Source organism: Chaetomium fimeti (assembly GCF_033439085.1).
Source record: "Chaetomium fimeti strain CBS 168.71 chromosome Unknown B0H64scaffold_5, whole genome shotgun sequence".
Classification (NCBI taxonomy): Eukaryota; Fungi; Ascomycota; class Sordariomycetes; order Sordariales; family Chaetomiaceae; genus Chaetomium; species Chaetomium fimeti.
The window spans coordinates 3,854,254-3,869,856 of record NW_026944333.1 but is presented as its reverse complement, the minus strand read 5'-3'; the positions used below and the strand labels follow the sequence as shown (position 1 = coordinate 3,869,856).

The window sequence follows — 15,603 nt, the reverse complement described above, 5'->3', positions numbered from 1 at the left end:
CGGAGCATGTGTTCTCTGCCAGTGTCACCTGCAGCTTCAGAACCGACCCAAACCAAGACCACACTATCGGGCCAATGTAAATCTTCCCTGTGCCTCACTCTTGAGACATTGTTGGCCAGATAAGACACCTGTGACAAACTGTCCTTGTTAACCATCATTTTTTACGACTTTCCATCTGTCATCAACCACTGTTTCGAACACTTCATCCTAAATCGCGATTCCCCGCCACCAGCGCCCCTCGTCTCCGCGTCGCGCCGCTTTCAACGGCGAAGCTCTGTGCCTCTCGCTCCTCTAGCGTCGGGATTAACAATTCTCTCGCGTTGCATTATTCATCACGATTGGCACCGCTGATTTTATTGCGAATTGGCCCTTATTCCTTGTTGAGGCGGTCACATCTCCACCAGAGCACCCGTCGACTTTGGCAGGGAAGACGAATATCGAGACCTCCCCTCGGTTGGCCGCTCGGCCATACCGGAGTCATGCCGCCGGGCTCAGCCGAAAAGAAGGCTGAGAAGTCATATCTCGCCTCGGCTGTTGACTCGATCAACCCCTGGGCCGGAAGCCGCAGTGCAACCCCGACACCAAAAGACCCCCAGCCGGCAGTGGTTCCGTCAAACCCTGGGGACCATGTGACGAACCCCTTCTATGGCCAAAGCTCGGGGCGGTATCCGCCAGATTGTCCACCGTTGAAAGTGAAATGGTTCCACGCGGTTGATGTAAGTCCGCCGATTGCACAACCTCCGCCGGGGAAGGGTACTTACACCAGACTTGACCAGATCCCGAAGCGCAAACCTAAATTTATGTCGGCTAAGAGTACCGAGGACGCAAAACCGACTCCGCCCAAAAAGTTCGTCTCGTTCTCTGTCGAAGACTCCCGCGCCATCGAGGTTGCGTACCAGGGAAAGCTGCAGGAACTAGAACGAGAAAAGGAGCAAAACAATGGGCCTAATGGCCCAGGAATCGGAGCCAAACGGCCCCGCGCAGCTTCTACCGAAGGTACACAAGACGCCGACTCGACGGCTTCTCACACTACCGTTCCAGTGAACGAGGATTTTCTGTTTGATGTTAACCTAGAGGACCGTGAACTTTCGCCTGTATACTGGGAGGGTCCTACTTACCATGTCCGACGCGGAAGCTGGTTCTACCAGGAGGGCTCGGCCCTCCGCCCCTGTGAGGAAAATCTAGCTGCTCAGCTGGAGGAGGGTTATCTTAAAACCAAACCCTGGCAGTATCTGCCGAGGGCGCGGAGCAACTCTGCGTCCAAAACGGTTGCCCCAAAAACTTCGGCGAGTGACCTGAAGGCTGTTGCCGACGCTCAAGGGGATTCTCCCAAGAAAGATCCTGCGCAGCAGATTCAGCCACAAACTTACCGCCTCTTTGGAGGCTACATGAATAGCGTAGTAACATACCAAGACGCGAACACGGCCTGGCTATCATCCGACAGTATGCTGTCCTGGGTGACGTCAACCGTGTACGAGAGGTTCGCGGGCGGCGGCTACATGGGCGGTGTGAAACTCGTTCGCGGATACACCGAGCCGAAAAAGTCCAAGGAGGAAAAGCGGCCGTCGACCCCAGAGGGCACAAAGTCGACGTCGAAAGAACGTGACGACAAGACGTCCAAGGCTCTGAAGAGGCGGTCCGCGCCCCCATCTAGCACAGGATCGGAGGCCGGCGATCCAAAAGAGGACGTCCATGACAATCTCCAAAGCACCCGAAACCGCCTGACACGACAGCTTTCGAACCTAGTGGAGAGAGCCGAGGACCCTGAGGCACAGGAAGAGGCTATCCGCGAGCGCGAAGAGGAGGAAATTTCGGAGGACTACAACACCAGAGTCGACGACAACCAGGGACGAGACATTGAACACCTCGTGCTTGTTACTCATGGTATTGGGCAACTCCTGTCGCGCAGGTATGTGTCTATCCCTAGTCTGTGAGCCGATCCGTAGCTGACTGAACCACAGGATGGAGAGCATAAACTTTGTACATGATGTCAACATGCTTCGCAAGACGATGAAGTCGGTTTACTCGGCTTCGGCGGACCTACGCGCCCTCAACTCGGAGATTGACGAACCCGGACTTGGGAACTCCCGTGTCCAGGTTTTACCCGTTAACTGGCGCCATCTTCTCGATTTTCCAAAGCGCAAGCCGAAACGGGGAGAGCGAGATCTCGGGGAGTTACACGACGACGAGGACGACTGTGAGTGGCTACGAACTCCGTCGCACGCCTCGCATGGTAGCTAACACATCCACAGATCCTTCCCTAGAAGACATCACGATCGAGGGGGTTGCCTTTGCAAGATCGCTCATATCTGACCTCGCCCTCGACGTTCTCCTCTACCAGAGTGCTTATCGGGAGCAGATTGTCGAGATCGTGCTACGAGAGTCAAACCGTATCTACAAAATCTTCAAGGAGCGCAACCCCGAATTCAAGGGAAAAGTGCACGTCGTGGGCCACTCGCTGGGCTCTGCGATCATGTTTGACATTCTCTGCCGGCAGAAGGAGAAAACCCTGGTCACCGACTTTCCCAGGAACCCTCTCCGGTTCTGGCCTTCTCCAGACCGGTACGAGCCAAAGGAACAAAAAGAGCTGGCTTTCGAATTTGAGGTAGACGACTTCTACTGCCTTGGCTCTCCCATCGGGCTATTCCAAATGCTCAAAGGCCGCACCATCTCCGCCCGGGACCTGCCCAACGCCCTCCCATCCGAGAGCCCGCTCAACCCAGACTACATGGATGACCCTTTTCTGGACCTCCCTCCCCAAGCGTATGCTAACCAACGCCTCTCGCCCATCACCGGGCTACCCTTCAACGTCTCGTCTCCCAAAGTCGGCCAACTTTTCAACGTCTTTCATCCTTCCGACCCCATATCGTACCGCCTCGAGCCCCTCATCTCTCCCATCATGACTACTCTTAAACCCCAAGCCCTACCGTACACAAAGAAGGGCATCTTTGGCTCCGTCGCACCACAGGGGCTCACCGGCATTGGCGCCAAAGTAGGCCAGAGCGTTTCCGGGCTCTGGAGCAGTCTCAGTGCGGGGATTGCCAGCAATCTGCTCAACCGCAGCCTCGGGCTTACCAATGAGGACGTGGCCAGGATTACGGCATCTCAACAGCAGCAGCAGCAACAGCAACAGCAACAGCAACAGCAACAGCAACAGCAATCACAGCAGCAACAACCCTCAAGCCCTGGCGCAGGAACCAATATCTCGGCCGGGGTGATCGCAGATAGCGACGCCCTCTCTGAGGTGGAACGCAGCGAAAAGACGGCGGAGCGTATGCGCAAGCTAGCTAGTGGCGCGGCGAACGGCGCCGGTGCGGGTGCGCTGATTGATGACGAGTTGGAAACGCTATTTAGTACATTCCAGAAGAGCCGGGCTGATATGGCGAGCACGAATGCAAAGGATGCTAGTAAAGAGTCGGGGAAGGACGCTACTATCAGGGACTCCGTGACGCTCAATCGGGAGAAGTGGGCGGAGGAGGAGCGTAAGGCGCAGAGGATGAAGAGGGAGGAGATGAAGATCAGGGCGCTGAACCGAAACGGGAGGGTGGATTACTGCATTCAGGAGTGAGTCCTCGCTTTCGTGCCCATTTTTGAGTCTGTGGTGGTTGGCTAACCAGGAGTAGGAGTGTTCTTGACTTCAACCCGATCAACACCATCGCTTCGCACATGAGCTACTGGGCGGACGAGGATGTCAGTCATTTCATGCTATCACAGATGTTGGCGAACAAGGCACAAAGTCCAAGGGGTTGACTTCCCAGTGTTGGGTCATTGTGGCGTTATCAGGGAACAAAGTCTCAGACGGCGAGGCTTACATTAGAGGTTTAGAAGGCGTTAGATACCTGGATACCAACCAACCCAGCAGTGGGTGTTGCTTCTTTGTTCAGTTTCCATATCTCGAGTTTCCGTCGCCCGGTCGTTGAGGTATCATGGGCTACACCCCCCCTTTCCCCTCCATCCCCCCAACAACAGTCCAACCCCTTCACTTTTAGCTAAACAACCCCCCCTCCACCAACCTCGACCACGGCGCCCCCAGCTCCAAGCACACATCCCCGGCCGTCCTCCCCGCCTCATCCCTCACAACCCTCACGTCCTCCCCTTCCCCACCGCCATCCACGCGCCTCGGCAACCCCATCGCCAGCGCAACCTGCACCACCGCGTCCGGGAAATCCTCCTGCCTCGCCCCGCTCCCCAGCCAGAGCAGCAACCACACGACCTCCTCCTGCCGCGCCTCCAGCGCCACGTGCAGCGCGCTCCGCCCGCCGTTGAGCGGGTCGCGCCAGGTCAGCAGCTGCGACGACGAGAGCCCCGTCGCTGCCGCCGCCGCCGCCCCGTCTTCCCCGTCCTCTTCGTCCTCGTCCTCATCCTCATCCTCGTCCTCCGCGTCGGCGCCGCGCAGCACCTCCACCGTCCCCTGCACGTCGCCCTCCGATGCAAGCGTGTGCAGCGCCCGCGCCGCGCGCGCCTCCGGGTGCGCGGTCAAGAAGGCTTCCTCCGCGAGGAAGGGGTAGATGTCTAGTGAGGGCTGGACGCCGCCTTCGTTGGTGTAGTGTGTTAAGATAACCGGGGTGGGAAGTGCTGGTGCTGTTGCTGCCGAGGAGGAGGAACCCCCGGCCGCCGTGGGGGCGTTGGAGGGCAGCGGGCGGTTGCAGGACGGGCAGGTCAGGGTGCTGGTTATGGTGGAGGACTCGCCTAGCAGGCATTGCCAGTGGAAGTGGCAGCCGCAGGGCAGGAGGAGGTCATCGGGAACGGTCTGCTCGTCGGCCGCGTCCTCCTCGACGCCGGAGTCTTCTGCGTCTAGGGTTAGGGTGAGCGGGTCGTGGCAGGATCTGCAGGTTTCCGTCATCTTGGGCCGGAGTGGGATTTGATGATGCCGGGGAGATGTGAAAGTGAGAGTTTTCAAGTCTTTGGGGCTCTTGCTGTCGGGGAGGTTAGTCACTGCCTGAAGATGTGTCAAGGGCAACGCGGCCTTTTTACTTTGTGGACTTACTTACGGCCAGTGAATTTTGAGTCGTCACCTCAGTGAACCCTTGTTTAACTCAATTAGGCATTAAAGTTGCTCCCAGGTTGTGAAGCTATCCACGCAATGCCAACCCAAAGGAAAAGGAAATAAATTTCAGTTGCCGCCGTTAACAGTGTACTTTGCTCCACCGGTGGATTCCCGTTTGGTTTGACTGAATTGGTGCCAAGAAGAGGTTTTTGTTTAACAAATACTTCTGTTGAAGATTGGGGGCTGCCTGAAGCTTGATTGGGCGGTTACGCAATCCTGCTGGGGCTGAATTCGACACCCTGGTAGGATTACATCAGTCCCCAGGGGAGGGAGCCCCTCCACCCCCCGCCAACCCAACACGGATGAGCAAGCGCAGCAGCCTCCTGAAGAGACAAAAGGGCAAGATCCCGACTGCGGTTCCCCGCTGATTCCCTTTTTGTTTGCTTCACCTCGCGCACCTGATTTACCTACACCGAAACACAAACCCCCTTTCCTAGTTGCGCTGGGGGCCATCATTGCCGAACATCGTCAGACCATCTCCACAACAGCTCTGCGAAATCGCGCCCGCCATGAACGTTCTCAAGCTTCAGAGGTAAGGCTGACGCGGCTCGACCGCAATTCCCACGGCGCATACTTTTGAAATACCTAGTATTGACACCCCTCGGGCAGGAAATTTCCTCAATTCCAACAGAACGACATCTTTTCCCTCGCCGACGCCTTCCGCAAACTCGACGTTGATGACAAGGGGTACATTGACGAGGCCACTGCCATCAAAGCCACGCAAACAAGCGAGCGCCAGCCCTATGATGTGGTCCGCCAAGCACTGAAAGAGGTTGAGATTGACTCCTCCAGGCGAGTTGAGTTGGAAGACTACGTCGGGGTACGTCCAAATCTCTGTTGATCGCTAAGCTCCTCCACAAGCTGCTACTCGAGGTTGAATCCAATTTCTGTAAGGCTGAATCGCTAACCCCTCCTCCAGCTTGTCGCCAAGCTTCGGGACTCTCCCGGGGGCTCCCAGGGGGCTTCCGCCGCCGCCGCCGCTTCACCAGCTGCTGTCATCTCCCAGCGAACCGGTGGGGGCCACGCTTCCAAGGGCAGCATCGGCGGCAGCGGCAAGATCTTTGTGCAGGGGTCGAACTCTAACATCACTCACACCATTAACGAAGATGAGCGCACTGAATTCACCCGCCACATCAATGCCGTTCTCGCAGGCGACGCCGACATTGGCGCCCGGTTGCCATTCCCGACAGACACGTTCGAGATGTTCGATGAGTGCAAGGATGGTCTAGTGCTCGCCAAGCTCATCAACGACAGCGTCCCCGACACGATCGATGAGCGCGTGCTCAACATTCCCGGCAGGAAGATCAAGGCGCTCAATGCTTTCCATATGAGCGAAAACAACAACATCGTCATCGAGTCGGCCAAGGGTATCGGCTGTTCAGTGGTCAATATCGGCAGCGGGGATATCATCGAGGTCCGGGAGCATCTTATTCTTGGTCTGATTTGGCAGGTCATCCGCCGCGGTCTCTTGGGCAAGATTGACATAAAGCTGCACCCCGAGCTTTACCGGCTGCTCGAGGAGGACGAGACCCTGGAGCAGTTCCTTCGCCTCCCCCCAGAGCAAATCCTCCTCCGTTGGTTCAACTACCACCTCAAGGCTGCCAACTGGCCGAGGAGGGTACAAAACTTTTCGACCGACGTGAAGGACGCCGAAAACTACACCGTTTTGTTGGCACAAATTGGGCAAGAGTACGGTTGCACTCGCGGCCCTCTGCAGACCCGTGACCTACACCAACGGGCCGAAGAGGTACTCCAGAACGCTGACAGGCTGGGGTGCCGGAAGTTCTTGACTCCCTCCTCACTCGTGGCCGGCAACCCCAAGCTCAACCTCGCGTTCGTTGCCAACCTCTTCAACACGCATCCTTGCCTCGACCCCATCACCGAGGAGGAGAAGATTGAAGTGGAGGACTTTGACGCGGAAGGCGAGCGCGAGGCCCGTGTGTTCACGCTGTGGCTCAACAGCTTGGACGTGCAGCCGGCCGTCCAATCCTTCTTCGACGACCTTTGCGACGGCACCATCCTGATGCAAGCGTACGACAAGGTTATCAAGGGCTCGGTTAACTGGCGAGGCGTCAACAAGCGGCCGGCGCACGGCGGCGAGATGTCGCGGTTCAAGGCAGTCGAGAACACCAACTACGCCATCGAGCTCGGCAAGCAGAACGGCTTCTCGCTGGTCGGCATCCAGGGCGCCGACATCACAGACGGACAGCGCAAGCTCACGTTGGGGCTGGTCTGGCAGCTTATGCGCAAGGACATCACACTGACGCTCAAGGGCCTCGCGCAGCGCCTCGGCAAGCGCGAGATCACCGACGCCGAGATGGTGCGTTGGGCCAACGAAATGAGCCGCAAGGGTGGCCGCAACTCGAGCATCCGTTCCTTTAAGGACCCGGCTATCGGCACGGGCATCTTTTTGCTGGATGTTCTCAGCGGTATGAAGACCAGCTATGTCGACTACGACCTGGTCACGGATGGTCGCACCGACGAGGACGCCTACTTGAATGCCAAGCTTAGCATCAGCATTGCGAGAAAGATGGGAGCGACCATCTGGCTGGTGCCAGAGGATATCTGCCAAGTTCGCGCCCGCCTAGTGACGACGTTTATCGGTAAGTCCAACCCTCCGTTCATGAGTACGGGGGATGAGAAACTGACAATACCACAGGTTCGTTGATGGCGACCCACGAGAAGATGCAGTAGGTGGTGTAACAACGTTTGGTAGATGGGGGTGGCAGGTTGGTTCCAGGAAAAGTTGAATGAGCAATGGGATCATGATTTTACCCATCCATGGGTGTGTTCGAGCAGGTTGATTTCCTTGTGCAGTCGAATCCTGGAGGCAGTGATGTCCCAATTCAGGTCTACCTTGTATTCCAGCCGGCCGTTTCAACAAGCTGGCTCGTGTCCATTGTCTTTGCTATGCGAGTCATCCTTTTGGCCGCTTCTCATTTGCCTTCTATCCTCTCTGTAAGAATCACGGATCCGCCGAAGACAGCTGAACGGTTACTATTTCAAGAAATCATCGGCTTTGGACGTTTCACTGCCCCAATTCTGACCATTTCGCCCCCTTAAGGATTTCAGAGCCAAGCACTGCCATGGTTGAAGAGTTCAACTCCTGGTAATCCGCGGTCAGCCTGACTCAAAGAACCCCCCTAGCCCTCAGGGTTCACAGTCGACCCCCTGAAAAAGGCGGGAGCGGGCGGCAGTATGGATGTTCCTTGACGACCCCGCCACCCCTCGCCGCCGAGAGTCGCTGCGGTTGCCCCACCAAATTTTGAGTCAACGGTTCGAGTCACCTTTATTAGCCGGGTGAGTCCAACTTTCAAGGGAATTGTGCTCGACAATCGCTTTACACTTTTTCCTTCTTTGCGAAAAGGCAGGACACAATGGCGGCCGCGGACTCGGACAAGCGTTTTGCTCTCATCAAGGAGAACCTCGCCGAGGTGCTGAACGAGGAGATCATCAAGAAGATCCTCGATGAGGGGCAACATCCCAAGATCTACTGGGGTACGTTCCATGCGACCATAGGTAGTTTGGTCCTCGTGACAGAAGATATTGACATGACAACCCGCGCTCAGGCACCGCGACAACAGGCCGCCCACACTGTGGCTACTTCGTCGCCGCCATCAAGATCGCCCAGTTCCTCGCCGCCGGTTGCGACGTGACCATCCTCCTCGCAGACATCCATGGCTTCCTCGACAACCTCAAGGCGCCGCTCGAGCTGGTCATGCACCGCGCCGAGTTCTACCGTCACATCATCATCGCGACGCTCCAGGCCATCGGCGTGTCGACGGAGAAGCTCCGGGTCGTGCTCGGCAGCTCGTACCAGAAGAGCCCCGAATACGTGATGGACGTGTACAAGATGGCGTCGCTCATCTCGGAGCACGACGCGAAGAAGGCCGGCGCCGAGGTGGTCAAGCAGACGGACAACGCGCCCATGAGCGGCCTGCTGTACCCGATCCTGCAGGTGCTGGACGAGCAGTACCTGGACTGCGACGCGCAGTTCGGCGGCATGGACCAGCGGAAGCTGTTCACCGCCGCCAAGGACTGGCTGCCCAAGCTGGGCTACCGAGAGCGCGCCCACTTGCTGAACCCCATGGTCCCCGGCTTACACGGCGGCAAGATGAGCTCGAGCGACCCGGACAGCAAGGTCGACCTGCTCGATCCGCCGGAGACGGTTGCCAAGAAGATCAAGAAGGCGCACGCCGCGCCGCAAGTTGTCGAGGATAACGGCCTGCTGGCGTTTATCGAGTTCGTTTTGCTCCCTGCGGCGCGTCTCCGCGGGAGTGGGGAGTTCCGCGTCGAGCGTGAGCGGGATGGGTTGGAGCCGCTCGTTTACACAGAGGTTGAGAAGATCCGCGAGGATTACAAGAACGATGTGGTGAGTTTTGGTTCTTAGTAGTCATGCATACGCAGGAACTAACATAGCCGCAGTTGACGCCACAACTCATCAAACCCGCCGTTGCGAAGGAACTTAGCTCGCTGCTAGCCCCCATCCAGGAGGCATTCCAGAATTCTAAGGAGTGGCAAGATATTGCTGAGAAGGCTTACCCACCACCCCCGAAGAAGGAGAAGAAGGTCAAGAACAAGGGGACACGCTACCCTGGGGGTGGTAATGAGCAGGCTGGGAGCAAAGACAAGGAACTGCCCGTCCGGCCGAATGAGCAGACTCCTAACTGATTCGCGAATGGGATGCTATGATACCCAGGCTACTTAGTCTCGAGAGATGTAAACCTCGGGGCACACGTGGTGATAGCCCGAGGCGCAACGAGTGACTGTGCATGTACTCTTACCCCTATATTCGAAACGTCGGGTTATGGTGTCACCATAGCTTCGGGAGAATTTATTCGTTCAAGGTTCACCATACAGGGGTCTTCACGCTCTGGCAGTTGGCCGAGATGCCCGTTGTAACCGGACGTTGAAGTTAAGACTCGAATCGAGCAGTTACTAAATCCACAATACTTGTATCCTGGTGACGTCAGGGGAAACACCACCCATACTCAACCCCAACCCTTCCACGTCCCTTTAAGGGAAGCTGCTCGTTGGCCCTTTGTCTTCAATGGAGTTCCCGTCATTCGGAGTTTCGACTTCTAAATTCTCCGATCCGCCTTGCTGCTTCATTCGGCCCCCGTTTACTTACAGGTTGCCACAGAAATCGGTATTCGGGTCTTACACGTGTTCCGAGGCTTCAAGTGATCAACAGCCGACATCCGCCACCCTTTCCTGTCGGTTCTTGACGTTCGTAATGATGGAGCGCTCTGATCCGTTGAATCCGGTAGCGCAATGGATTGTGGCTGGATCATTGATGTAACATGGACCAGTCAGTGTCAGACGGTAAAATGTCTTCTTACTCCTCAACCGGGCTCAAGCGCTCATCAGATCACCGCGAACCACGAAATAATTGCACCAATTTTACGCCGTTTTGACGCCTAATCCATTGCGCCAAATCTTGTCAAAATTGATGGTTATATTTGATTATTCGTTAGAATCATTCGCCGCTCTTTTACCGTTCACCTACCATGGGCCGGAAAGGGGGACACGGCGCTAACGGTGCGGGCTCCGAGGCCGAGGCCGGGGCCGGGGCCGGGGCCGGGGCCGGGTATGGATCCACCAACGGCATGGTTGCCGGTACGGCTCCGGTGAACGGCGATGGATTTCCGTTTTCGTCAGCCGGTACCCCGTCTGCGCTACAGAACGTTCCCCAAAATGCTGAGGAGGAAGAGGTACTCGGTCGGGATTCCGATATCACAAATCACAATAAACACCATGACTCGACAGGCTGCCCACCGGATGCTGCCGCGGTGAGAAGACGGAAGATCCCAGAGCTTCAACCACCCGATGACACACCAACACCGCCATCCACATCCCTCACCCCCTCCCCCAACAACAACAACACCACCACCACCACCAGCCACCTCCCCCACCGCCGCAGGGCCGCCAACAGCAGCAGCAGCGGCAAGAAATTCACCACCCCCGTCTTCACGCACGCCTTCTCGACCTTTGACCGGCAGAACCCGCACGCGGCCAACTCGCCCTTCCACGGCTTCTTCACCCTCTTCTGGATGGCCGTCTTCCTGTTCGTCGTCAAGATCGCCGCCGACAACTGGCGCCGCCACGGCAGCCCGCTCGGCACCAACGAGATCATGCGGGGCATGTTTGGGCGCAAGGGGGAGGTGGTGGTGCTGTTGGTTGCGGACGGGGTTATGTGTGGGATTACGGGGGTGGGGTGGGTGTTGCAGGGTGTGGTGGTGTGGAGGGGGTGGGTGGATTGGGATGGGGGCGGGTGGGTGGTGCAGAATGTGAGTTGTTTTTTTTTGTTTTTCTTTTCTCATTTTTTGCCTGGTTTTCTTCTGCTTTGGTTCCTATCGTCGATTTTGTTATGTCTGGCAGTGTGAGGAAAGTGCTAATAAATGCGGGTATAGATCTGGCAGACCGCGTTCATCGCCGGCGTGGTCGGGTTCACGAGGTTGAGGGACTGGCCGTGGACGCATACTGTGTTTTTTGTGTTGCATGGCCTGGTCATGCTCATGAAGCAGCACTCGTATGCGTTTTACAACGGGCATCTGAGCTCGGTGTATAAGCAGCGCAAGTTTTTGCTGGGCAAGATCAAGGAGCTGGAACGGATCTCGCCGGTCACATCCCCGTCATCGACTGGGCCGCCCGTCGCGGATATCGACACGGCGCATCTAGCTAGGGTACCGTCGGCGAGGGAGAGGCGGCAGTCCCTGCCGCATGAGAATGTTTTGGATATTGGACGGATCGTTACGGCCATCGACTCGCGCGAGCCCCTTGACGGAGAGCAGGTGCACGTCTTTGAGCGGGTGCTAAAGTGGGAGGTGGATGCGCTGTCGGACGAGCTCAGGGGCAAGTCGACAAAGCCGGGTCGTGAGTACCCCAACAACCTGACTTTGTGCAACCACTACGAGTACATTGTCCTGCCGACGGTGGTTTACGAGCTCGAGTACCCGCGTTCCAAGTCTATCAACTGGTACTATGCCGCCGAGAAAGCCGCGGCCTGCTTCGGCATCATTTTCGTTATGATCATGATCTCGCAGGCTTTTATCTACCCCGTCGTCATGACCACAGTCCGCATGAAGGAGGAAGGCGTTCCGTTGGCCGGCCGGTTCCGCGAGTTTCCATGGATGCTGCTGGACCTGGTCTTCCCTTTCTTGATGGAGTACCTGCTGACGTGGTACCTCATCTGGGAGACCATCCTCAACTTCCTGGCCGAGCTGACCTACTTTGCGGACCGCAGCTTCTACGACGCGTGGTGGAATTGTGTCTCATGGGACCAGTTCGCAAGGGACTGGAACCGCCCCGTGCACAACTTCCTGCTGAGGCATGTCTATCACAGCTCCATCTCGGCCATGAAGGTCGACAAGCACACGGCCACCCTCATTACCTTCTTCTTGTCGGCCTGTGTCCACGAGCTGGTTATGTGGTGCATTTTCAAGAAGCTGAGGGGCTACCTGTTAATCTTGCAGATGTGCCAGCTACCGGTGAGTTTGCTGTAGCGAAGATTCCTTATCGTTGTTGTCAAGGTGCTAACTTGGCGTCATGCAGTTGGTGAGGCTTAGTCGGACGAAATGGCTCCGGAACCGGGCGACGCTTGGCAACGTCATCTTTTGGTTGGGTATTTTCACGGGACCTAGTGTCCTCTGTAGCCTATATTTGATCTTGTGATTGAGAGTTTATTGTCTGTAACTAGGTAGCTCTTTAATCACCTCGCAAACAAGGAGACATTAAATTGGCATAACAACCTACACATGACACAGTCACGTTATGGTTCCAACAGTTTCGAGGATTGGGTTCTCCACAATTCCAAATGCGAACTCGAGCTTGTGATTGTTCTTGTTACGAATACTGATGGGCAACGTTTGGTGCGTGCGGTCCCAACGAGCTCAACAAAGGTCGTGCATGTTCTTTGCCTGAGGCAGCCCGCTGCAGCTATCCTGCGCGAACTGTCACTCGGCTGCAGTTCTTGGCTGACACGCGCTGCGTGTTGGGAGCCAATGGTCGCGCTGATATAAAGGTGGGTCACCTAGCCTAGGCTTCTTTTGGGGCCGGCCATTCCACTTTCTCCGAACATTCCACCTCTCACCTCCGTCAACCTCTTCGAAATCCATCAAACCATCATCGAGTGGTGGTTCTTCTTGGTTGTCTTTGCCCGCCAAGCATTGCCATTGTTCAGGCCGGTGGCAAAACTCACCCTGTTCTCGGGGAAATTGCAGAGTTTAAGGAGTCTCATTGCAGCGTCGCGCTCACTCGGAATTGGTTTTCTTCAGGCAACCGCTGCCACTTTTTCACCAATTATCAAACCCGTCAACCCATCACCATGTCTCGCAACGGGACCACGCTTTACGTGTCCGGCTTCAGCCACGGCACTCGCGCGCGCGACCTTGCGTACGAATTCGAGCGGTACGTTTAACACCACACGGCGATGGCTCGATCACCAACATCGGGCTCGGTCCTCGATCACCTTCCTCTTGCCGTCCTCCCCCTCCTACGTCTTCCCTCCTCGTCGTCGCGCTCCCTCGCCCACCTCCCTTCCATACCTCCTCGCCGCCGTCGCTCCCACTACTCCGCGCCCGGTGATTCGCTCGAGGCTCCCGATCTCGTGCCCTCGCCCCCCTCCTTTCGATCGAGCGGCCGGCGAAGACATAAAAAGCATCCCTTTGTTGCACCGGGCGAGCAACCTGCCAAGAGCAGCATATATTTTGGAGTTTGACCGCGCGCGGCTAGCAAAGAAACCTCCTCCTTAACATCCCCGCGGGATTTGTCAAGGTGCTGACGACGTGGATTCATCTAGCTACGGCCGTCTGGTCCGCTGTGACATTCCGGCTCCGCGGTCCGCGAGCAGCAGGCTGTAAGTTGCACCCGCTAATTGACTTGACGGGTGACAACAGCATCTCTAACTATCGTCTCCAGGTTTGCTTTCGTGGAGTACGAGGATCGCCGCGATGCGGACGACGCGTACCATGATATGCACAACAAGCGCATCGGTCGCGACGATGTGCTGAAGATCGAGGTAGGTTTCGGACGTCACCGCCTATTCAGCCCGACCAGTGTATTGATGATTTCGCTTTAGTGGGCTCGTACCCCCCCTTCCGCTTCGTGGCGGTTCGACCGCAGCGAACGGGAGCGTGGGCCGCGCCGCTCTTCTCCGCGCCGTCGGTCGCCCAGCCCGCGCCGTCGCGACTATTCCCCCAGGAAGGACGATCGCCGTGACCGCGACCGGGACCGTGACTATGACCGTGATCGCCGTGACACCCGCGACCGCTCGCGCAGCCCCGATCGGTATGTATCATGCTGCTACCCCCCCGTGCCGACCAGCCATCCTCAACATGCTGATACCAGTTCCAGCGATCGGGACCGTGAGATCAAGGACGACCGTGACCGTGACGACCGCGACCGTCGCGAAAACGGCGCGAATGGTGACGACAGGAAGCGTATGTTTTCTCTAGTTATTCGCACAAATATTAAGGCAGGCGATATCTGACACACAATGCAGCCATCGACAGCCCCGACCGGCCGGCCCACGACGACCTCGATGTCGCCGAATGAACGCATTTTGCTCGGGAACCCCCTTCTTAATCGCGATTCCGGGTTCTGGCTGTAAGACTGTCACTGATGCACTTTCGGCGTTCTCTTCCCTCCTGTGGTGGATTACTGATGTTGGACGTCTCTTGGGCGTTCAACCTTCTCAAGCTCGTTACCCCTGTTCCCAGTTTGCGTCGGCCGAATGTGCGCTCCCGATTGGGGCTTCCATAATACGTTCCAATTTGGAGAATACAGCAGGGACATCCGCAACGACGGACCCTGAAGAGGCAGTGGGACGTAGACTTACGCATGCGATCGTTTCATCTCCTTACGTTTTTGGTGGAGTCGGTGGGAAGCTAAAATAGATAAACTGTTACGAGTAGGTAGCAATCGCAGGTTGGTCTCTCAACAATGTCCTCGTGACGCGACACGCCATGCATCCGGGCCTCGTGAGCATTCGATTTCAAGTCGCTCAAACCTCGGAGCTTGGCATGACAACATTGGCTCGGCGACACCGAGCCGATCCTATTATGCAGACTGGTGCGAGATAATCCGGTCTCCTTTGCGCGCTCCCGACGGCGACCCCGACGGCAGCTCAGTATCATGGCTTGTCAAGCGAGCTGTGTGTTGCTATATCATGTTCAATGGCTCCGAGCTTTGAAAAGAGGATGAAGAGACTCCGCCGTCAAACCCCGCCCGACTTGGGCGTTGGTGGAGGGTTGCTCCGCAAGAGACACGTACCAACGAGCTGAGGCGGGAACAACTCTGTCGGCTATTGGCGGCAATACGTCGAGTCTTGGTTGACAATGATTTTACTCGTCGAGCCCGAGCAGCATTGCGTTACCGACAAGCTGGCCTCGCATGTACAATGTAGGTAGGTATGTACGAGCAGATGAGGGGCTCACGGGCTGCCAGGTACCCGTGATACTTGTCAAAATACGACTCGCTGCCTCATAGGGCACGGTGTTTCGGTCATCTGGCGGAGCGTCCATCGCTGCGGCTAACTCTTTTAGCCCGCCTGCTTC

General features: G+C 56.8%; 6 protein-coding genes across 6 annotated transcripts; 5 read left to right on the top strand and 1 right to left on the bottom strand.

The window, feature by feature from the left end:
• The first annotated feature begins 8 nt into the window (after window positions 1-8).
• On the top strand, window positions 9-4,023 carry B0H64DRAFT_402467 (DDHD domain-containing protein). Its single transcript, XM_062804234.1, has 5 exons — window positions 9-716; window positions 777-1,909; window positions 1,962-2,197; window positions 2,253-3,564; window positions 3,624-4,023. The coding sequence occupies exons 1-5, from the start codon at window positions 480-482 to the stop codon at window positions 3,748-3,750; spliced, it is 3,045 nt and encodes a 1,014-aa protein (XP_062658564.1). The 5' UTR covers window positions 9-479; the 3' UTR covers window positions 3,751-4,023.
• On the bottom strand, window positions 3,869-4,942 carry B0H64DRAFT_200988 (uncharacterized protein). Its single transcript, XM_062799260.1, has one exon. It carries the CDS (start codon window positions 4,841-4,843, stop codon window positions 3,986-3,988), a length of 858 nt encoding a protein of 285 aa, XP_062658563.1. The 5' UTR covers window positions 4,844-4,942; the 3' UTR covers window positions 3,869-3,985.
• A 396-nt stretch (window positions 4,943-5,338) lies between these two features.
• On the top strand, window positions 5,339-8,083 carry B0H64DRAFT_200944 (calponin domain-containing protein). Its single transcript, XM_062799258.1, has 4 exons — window positions 5,339-5,579; window positions 5,657-5,867; window positions 5,967-7,650; window positions 7,707-8,083. Exons 1-4 carry the CDS (start codon window positions 5,557-5,559, stop codon window positions 7,739-7,741), a joined length of 1,953 nt encoding a protein of 650 aa, XP_062658562.1. The 5' UTR covers window positions 5,339-5,556; the 3' UTR covers window positions 7,742-8,083.
• On the top strand, window positions 8,084-9,993 carry B0H64DRAFT_200950 (uncharacterized protein). Its single transcript, XM_062799259.1, has 3 exons — window positions 8,084-8,545; window positions 8,617-9,419; window positions 9,473-9,993. The coding sequence occupies exons 1-3, from the start codon at window positions 8,425-8,427 to the stop codon at window positions 9,716-9,718; spliced, it is 1,170 nt and encodes a 389-aa protein (XP_062658561.1). The 5' UTR covers window positions 8,084-8,424; the 3' UTR covers window positions 9,719-9,993.
• A 663-nt stretch (window positions 9,994-10,656) lies between these two features.
• On the top strand, window positions 10,657-12,721 carry B0H64DRAFT_325100 (MBOAT, membrane-bound O-acyltransferase family-domain-containing protein; the record flags this gene model as incomplete). Its single annotated transcript, XM_062800683.1, has 3 exons — window positions 10,657-11,337; window positions 11,461-12,537; window positions 12,602-12,721. 3 exons carry the CDS (start codon window positions 10,657-10,659, stop codon window positions 12,719-12,721), a joined length of 1,878 nt encoding a protein of 625 aa, XP_062658560.1.
• Window positions 12,722-13,101: 380 nt separating this feature from the next.
• B0H64DRAFT_402452 (uncharacterized protein) lies at window positions 13,102-14,987 on the top strand. The gene is made up of 6 exons (XM_062804233.1): window positions 13,102-13,456; window positions 13,848-13,904; window positions 13,967-14,066; window positions 14,127-14,335; window positions 14,402-14,487; window positions 14,550-14,987. The coding sequence occupies exons 1-6, from the start codon at window positions 13,374-13,376 to the stop codon at window positions 14,600-14,602; spliced, it is 588 nt and encodes a 195-aa protein (XP_062658559.1). The 5' UTR covers window positions 13,102-13,373; the 3' UTR covers window positions 14,603-14,987.
• Window positions 14,988-15,603: the final 616 nt, after the last annotated feature.

Coding starts and splice junctions, on each gene's coding strand:
- B0H64DRAFT_402467 (XM_062804234.1), top strand. CDS start 480: ATGCCGCCGGGCTCAGCCGAAAAGAAGGCTGAGAAGTCATATCTCGCC. Junction 1,910..1,961: donor GGGCAACTCCTGTCGCGCAG/GTATGTGTCTAT, acceptor ACTGAACCACAG/GATGGAGAGCATAAACTTTG. Junction 2,198..2,252: donor ACACGACGACGAGGACGACT/GTGAGTGGCTAC, acceptor ACACATCCACAG/ATCCTTCCCTAGAAGACATC.
- B0H64DRAFT_200988 (XM_062799260.1), bottom strand. CDS start 4,843: ATGACGGAAACCTGCAGATCCTGCCACGACCCGCTCACCCTAACCCTA.
- B0H64DRAFT_200944 (XM_062799258.1), top strand. CDS start 5,557: ATGAACGTTCTCAAGCTTCAGAG. Junction 5,868..5,966: donor AGTTGGAAGACTACGTCGGG/GTACGTCCAAAT, acceptor CCCCTCCTCCAG/CTTGTCGCCAAGCTTCGGGA. Junction 7,651..7,706: donor CCTAGTGACGACGTTTATCG/GTAAGTCCAACC, acceptor ACAATACCACAG/GTTCGTTGATGGCGACCCAC.
- B0H64DRAFT_200950 (XM_062799259.1), top strand. CDS start 8,425: ATGGCGGCCGCGGACTCGGACAAGCGTTTTGCTCTCATCAAGGAGAAC. Junction 8,546..8,616: donor ACATCCCAAGATCTACTGGG/GTACGTTCCATG, acceptor ACCCGCGCTCAG/GCACCGCGACAACAGGCCGC. Junction 9,420..9,472: donor AGGATTACAAGAACGATGTG/GTGAGTTTTGGT, acceptor ACATAGCCGCAG/TTGACGCCACAACTCATCAA.
- B0H64DRAFT_402452 (XM_062804233.1), top strand. CDS start 13,374: ATGTCTCGCAACGGGACCACGCTTTACGTGTCCGGCTTCAGCCACGGC. Junction 13,457..13,847: donor CTTGCGTACGAATTCGAGCG/GTACGTTTAACA, acceptor GGATTCATCTAG/CTACGGCCGTCTGGTCCGCT. Junction 13,905..13,966: donor CGGTCCGCGAGCAGCAGGCT/GTAAGTTGCACC, acceptor TATCGTCTCCAG/GTTTGCTTTCGTGGAGTACG.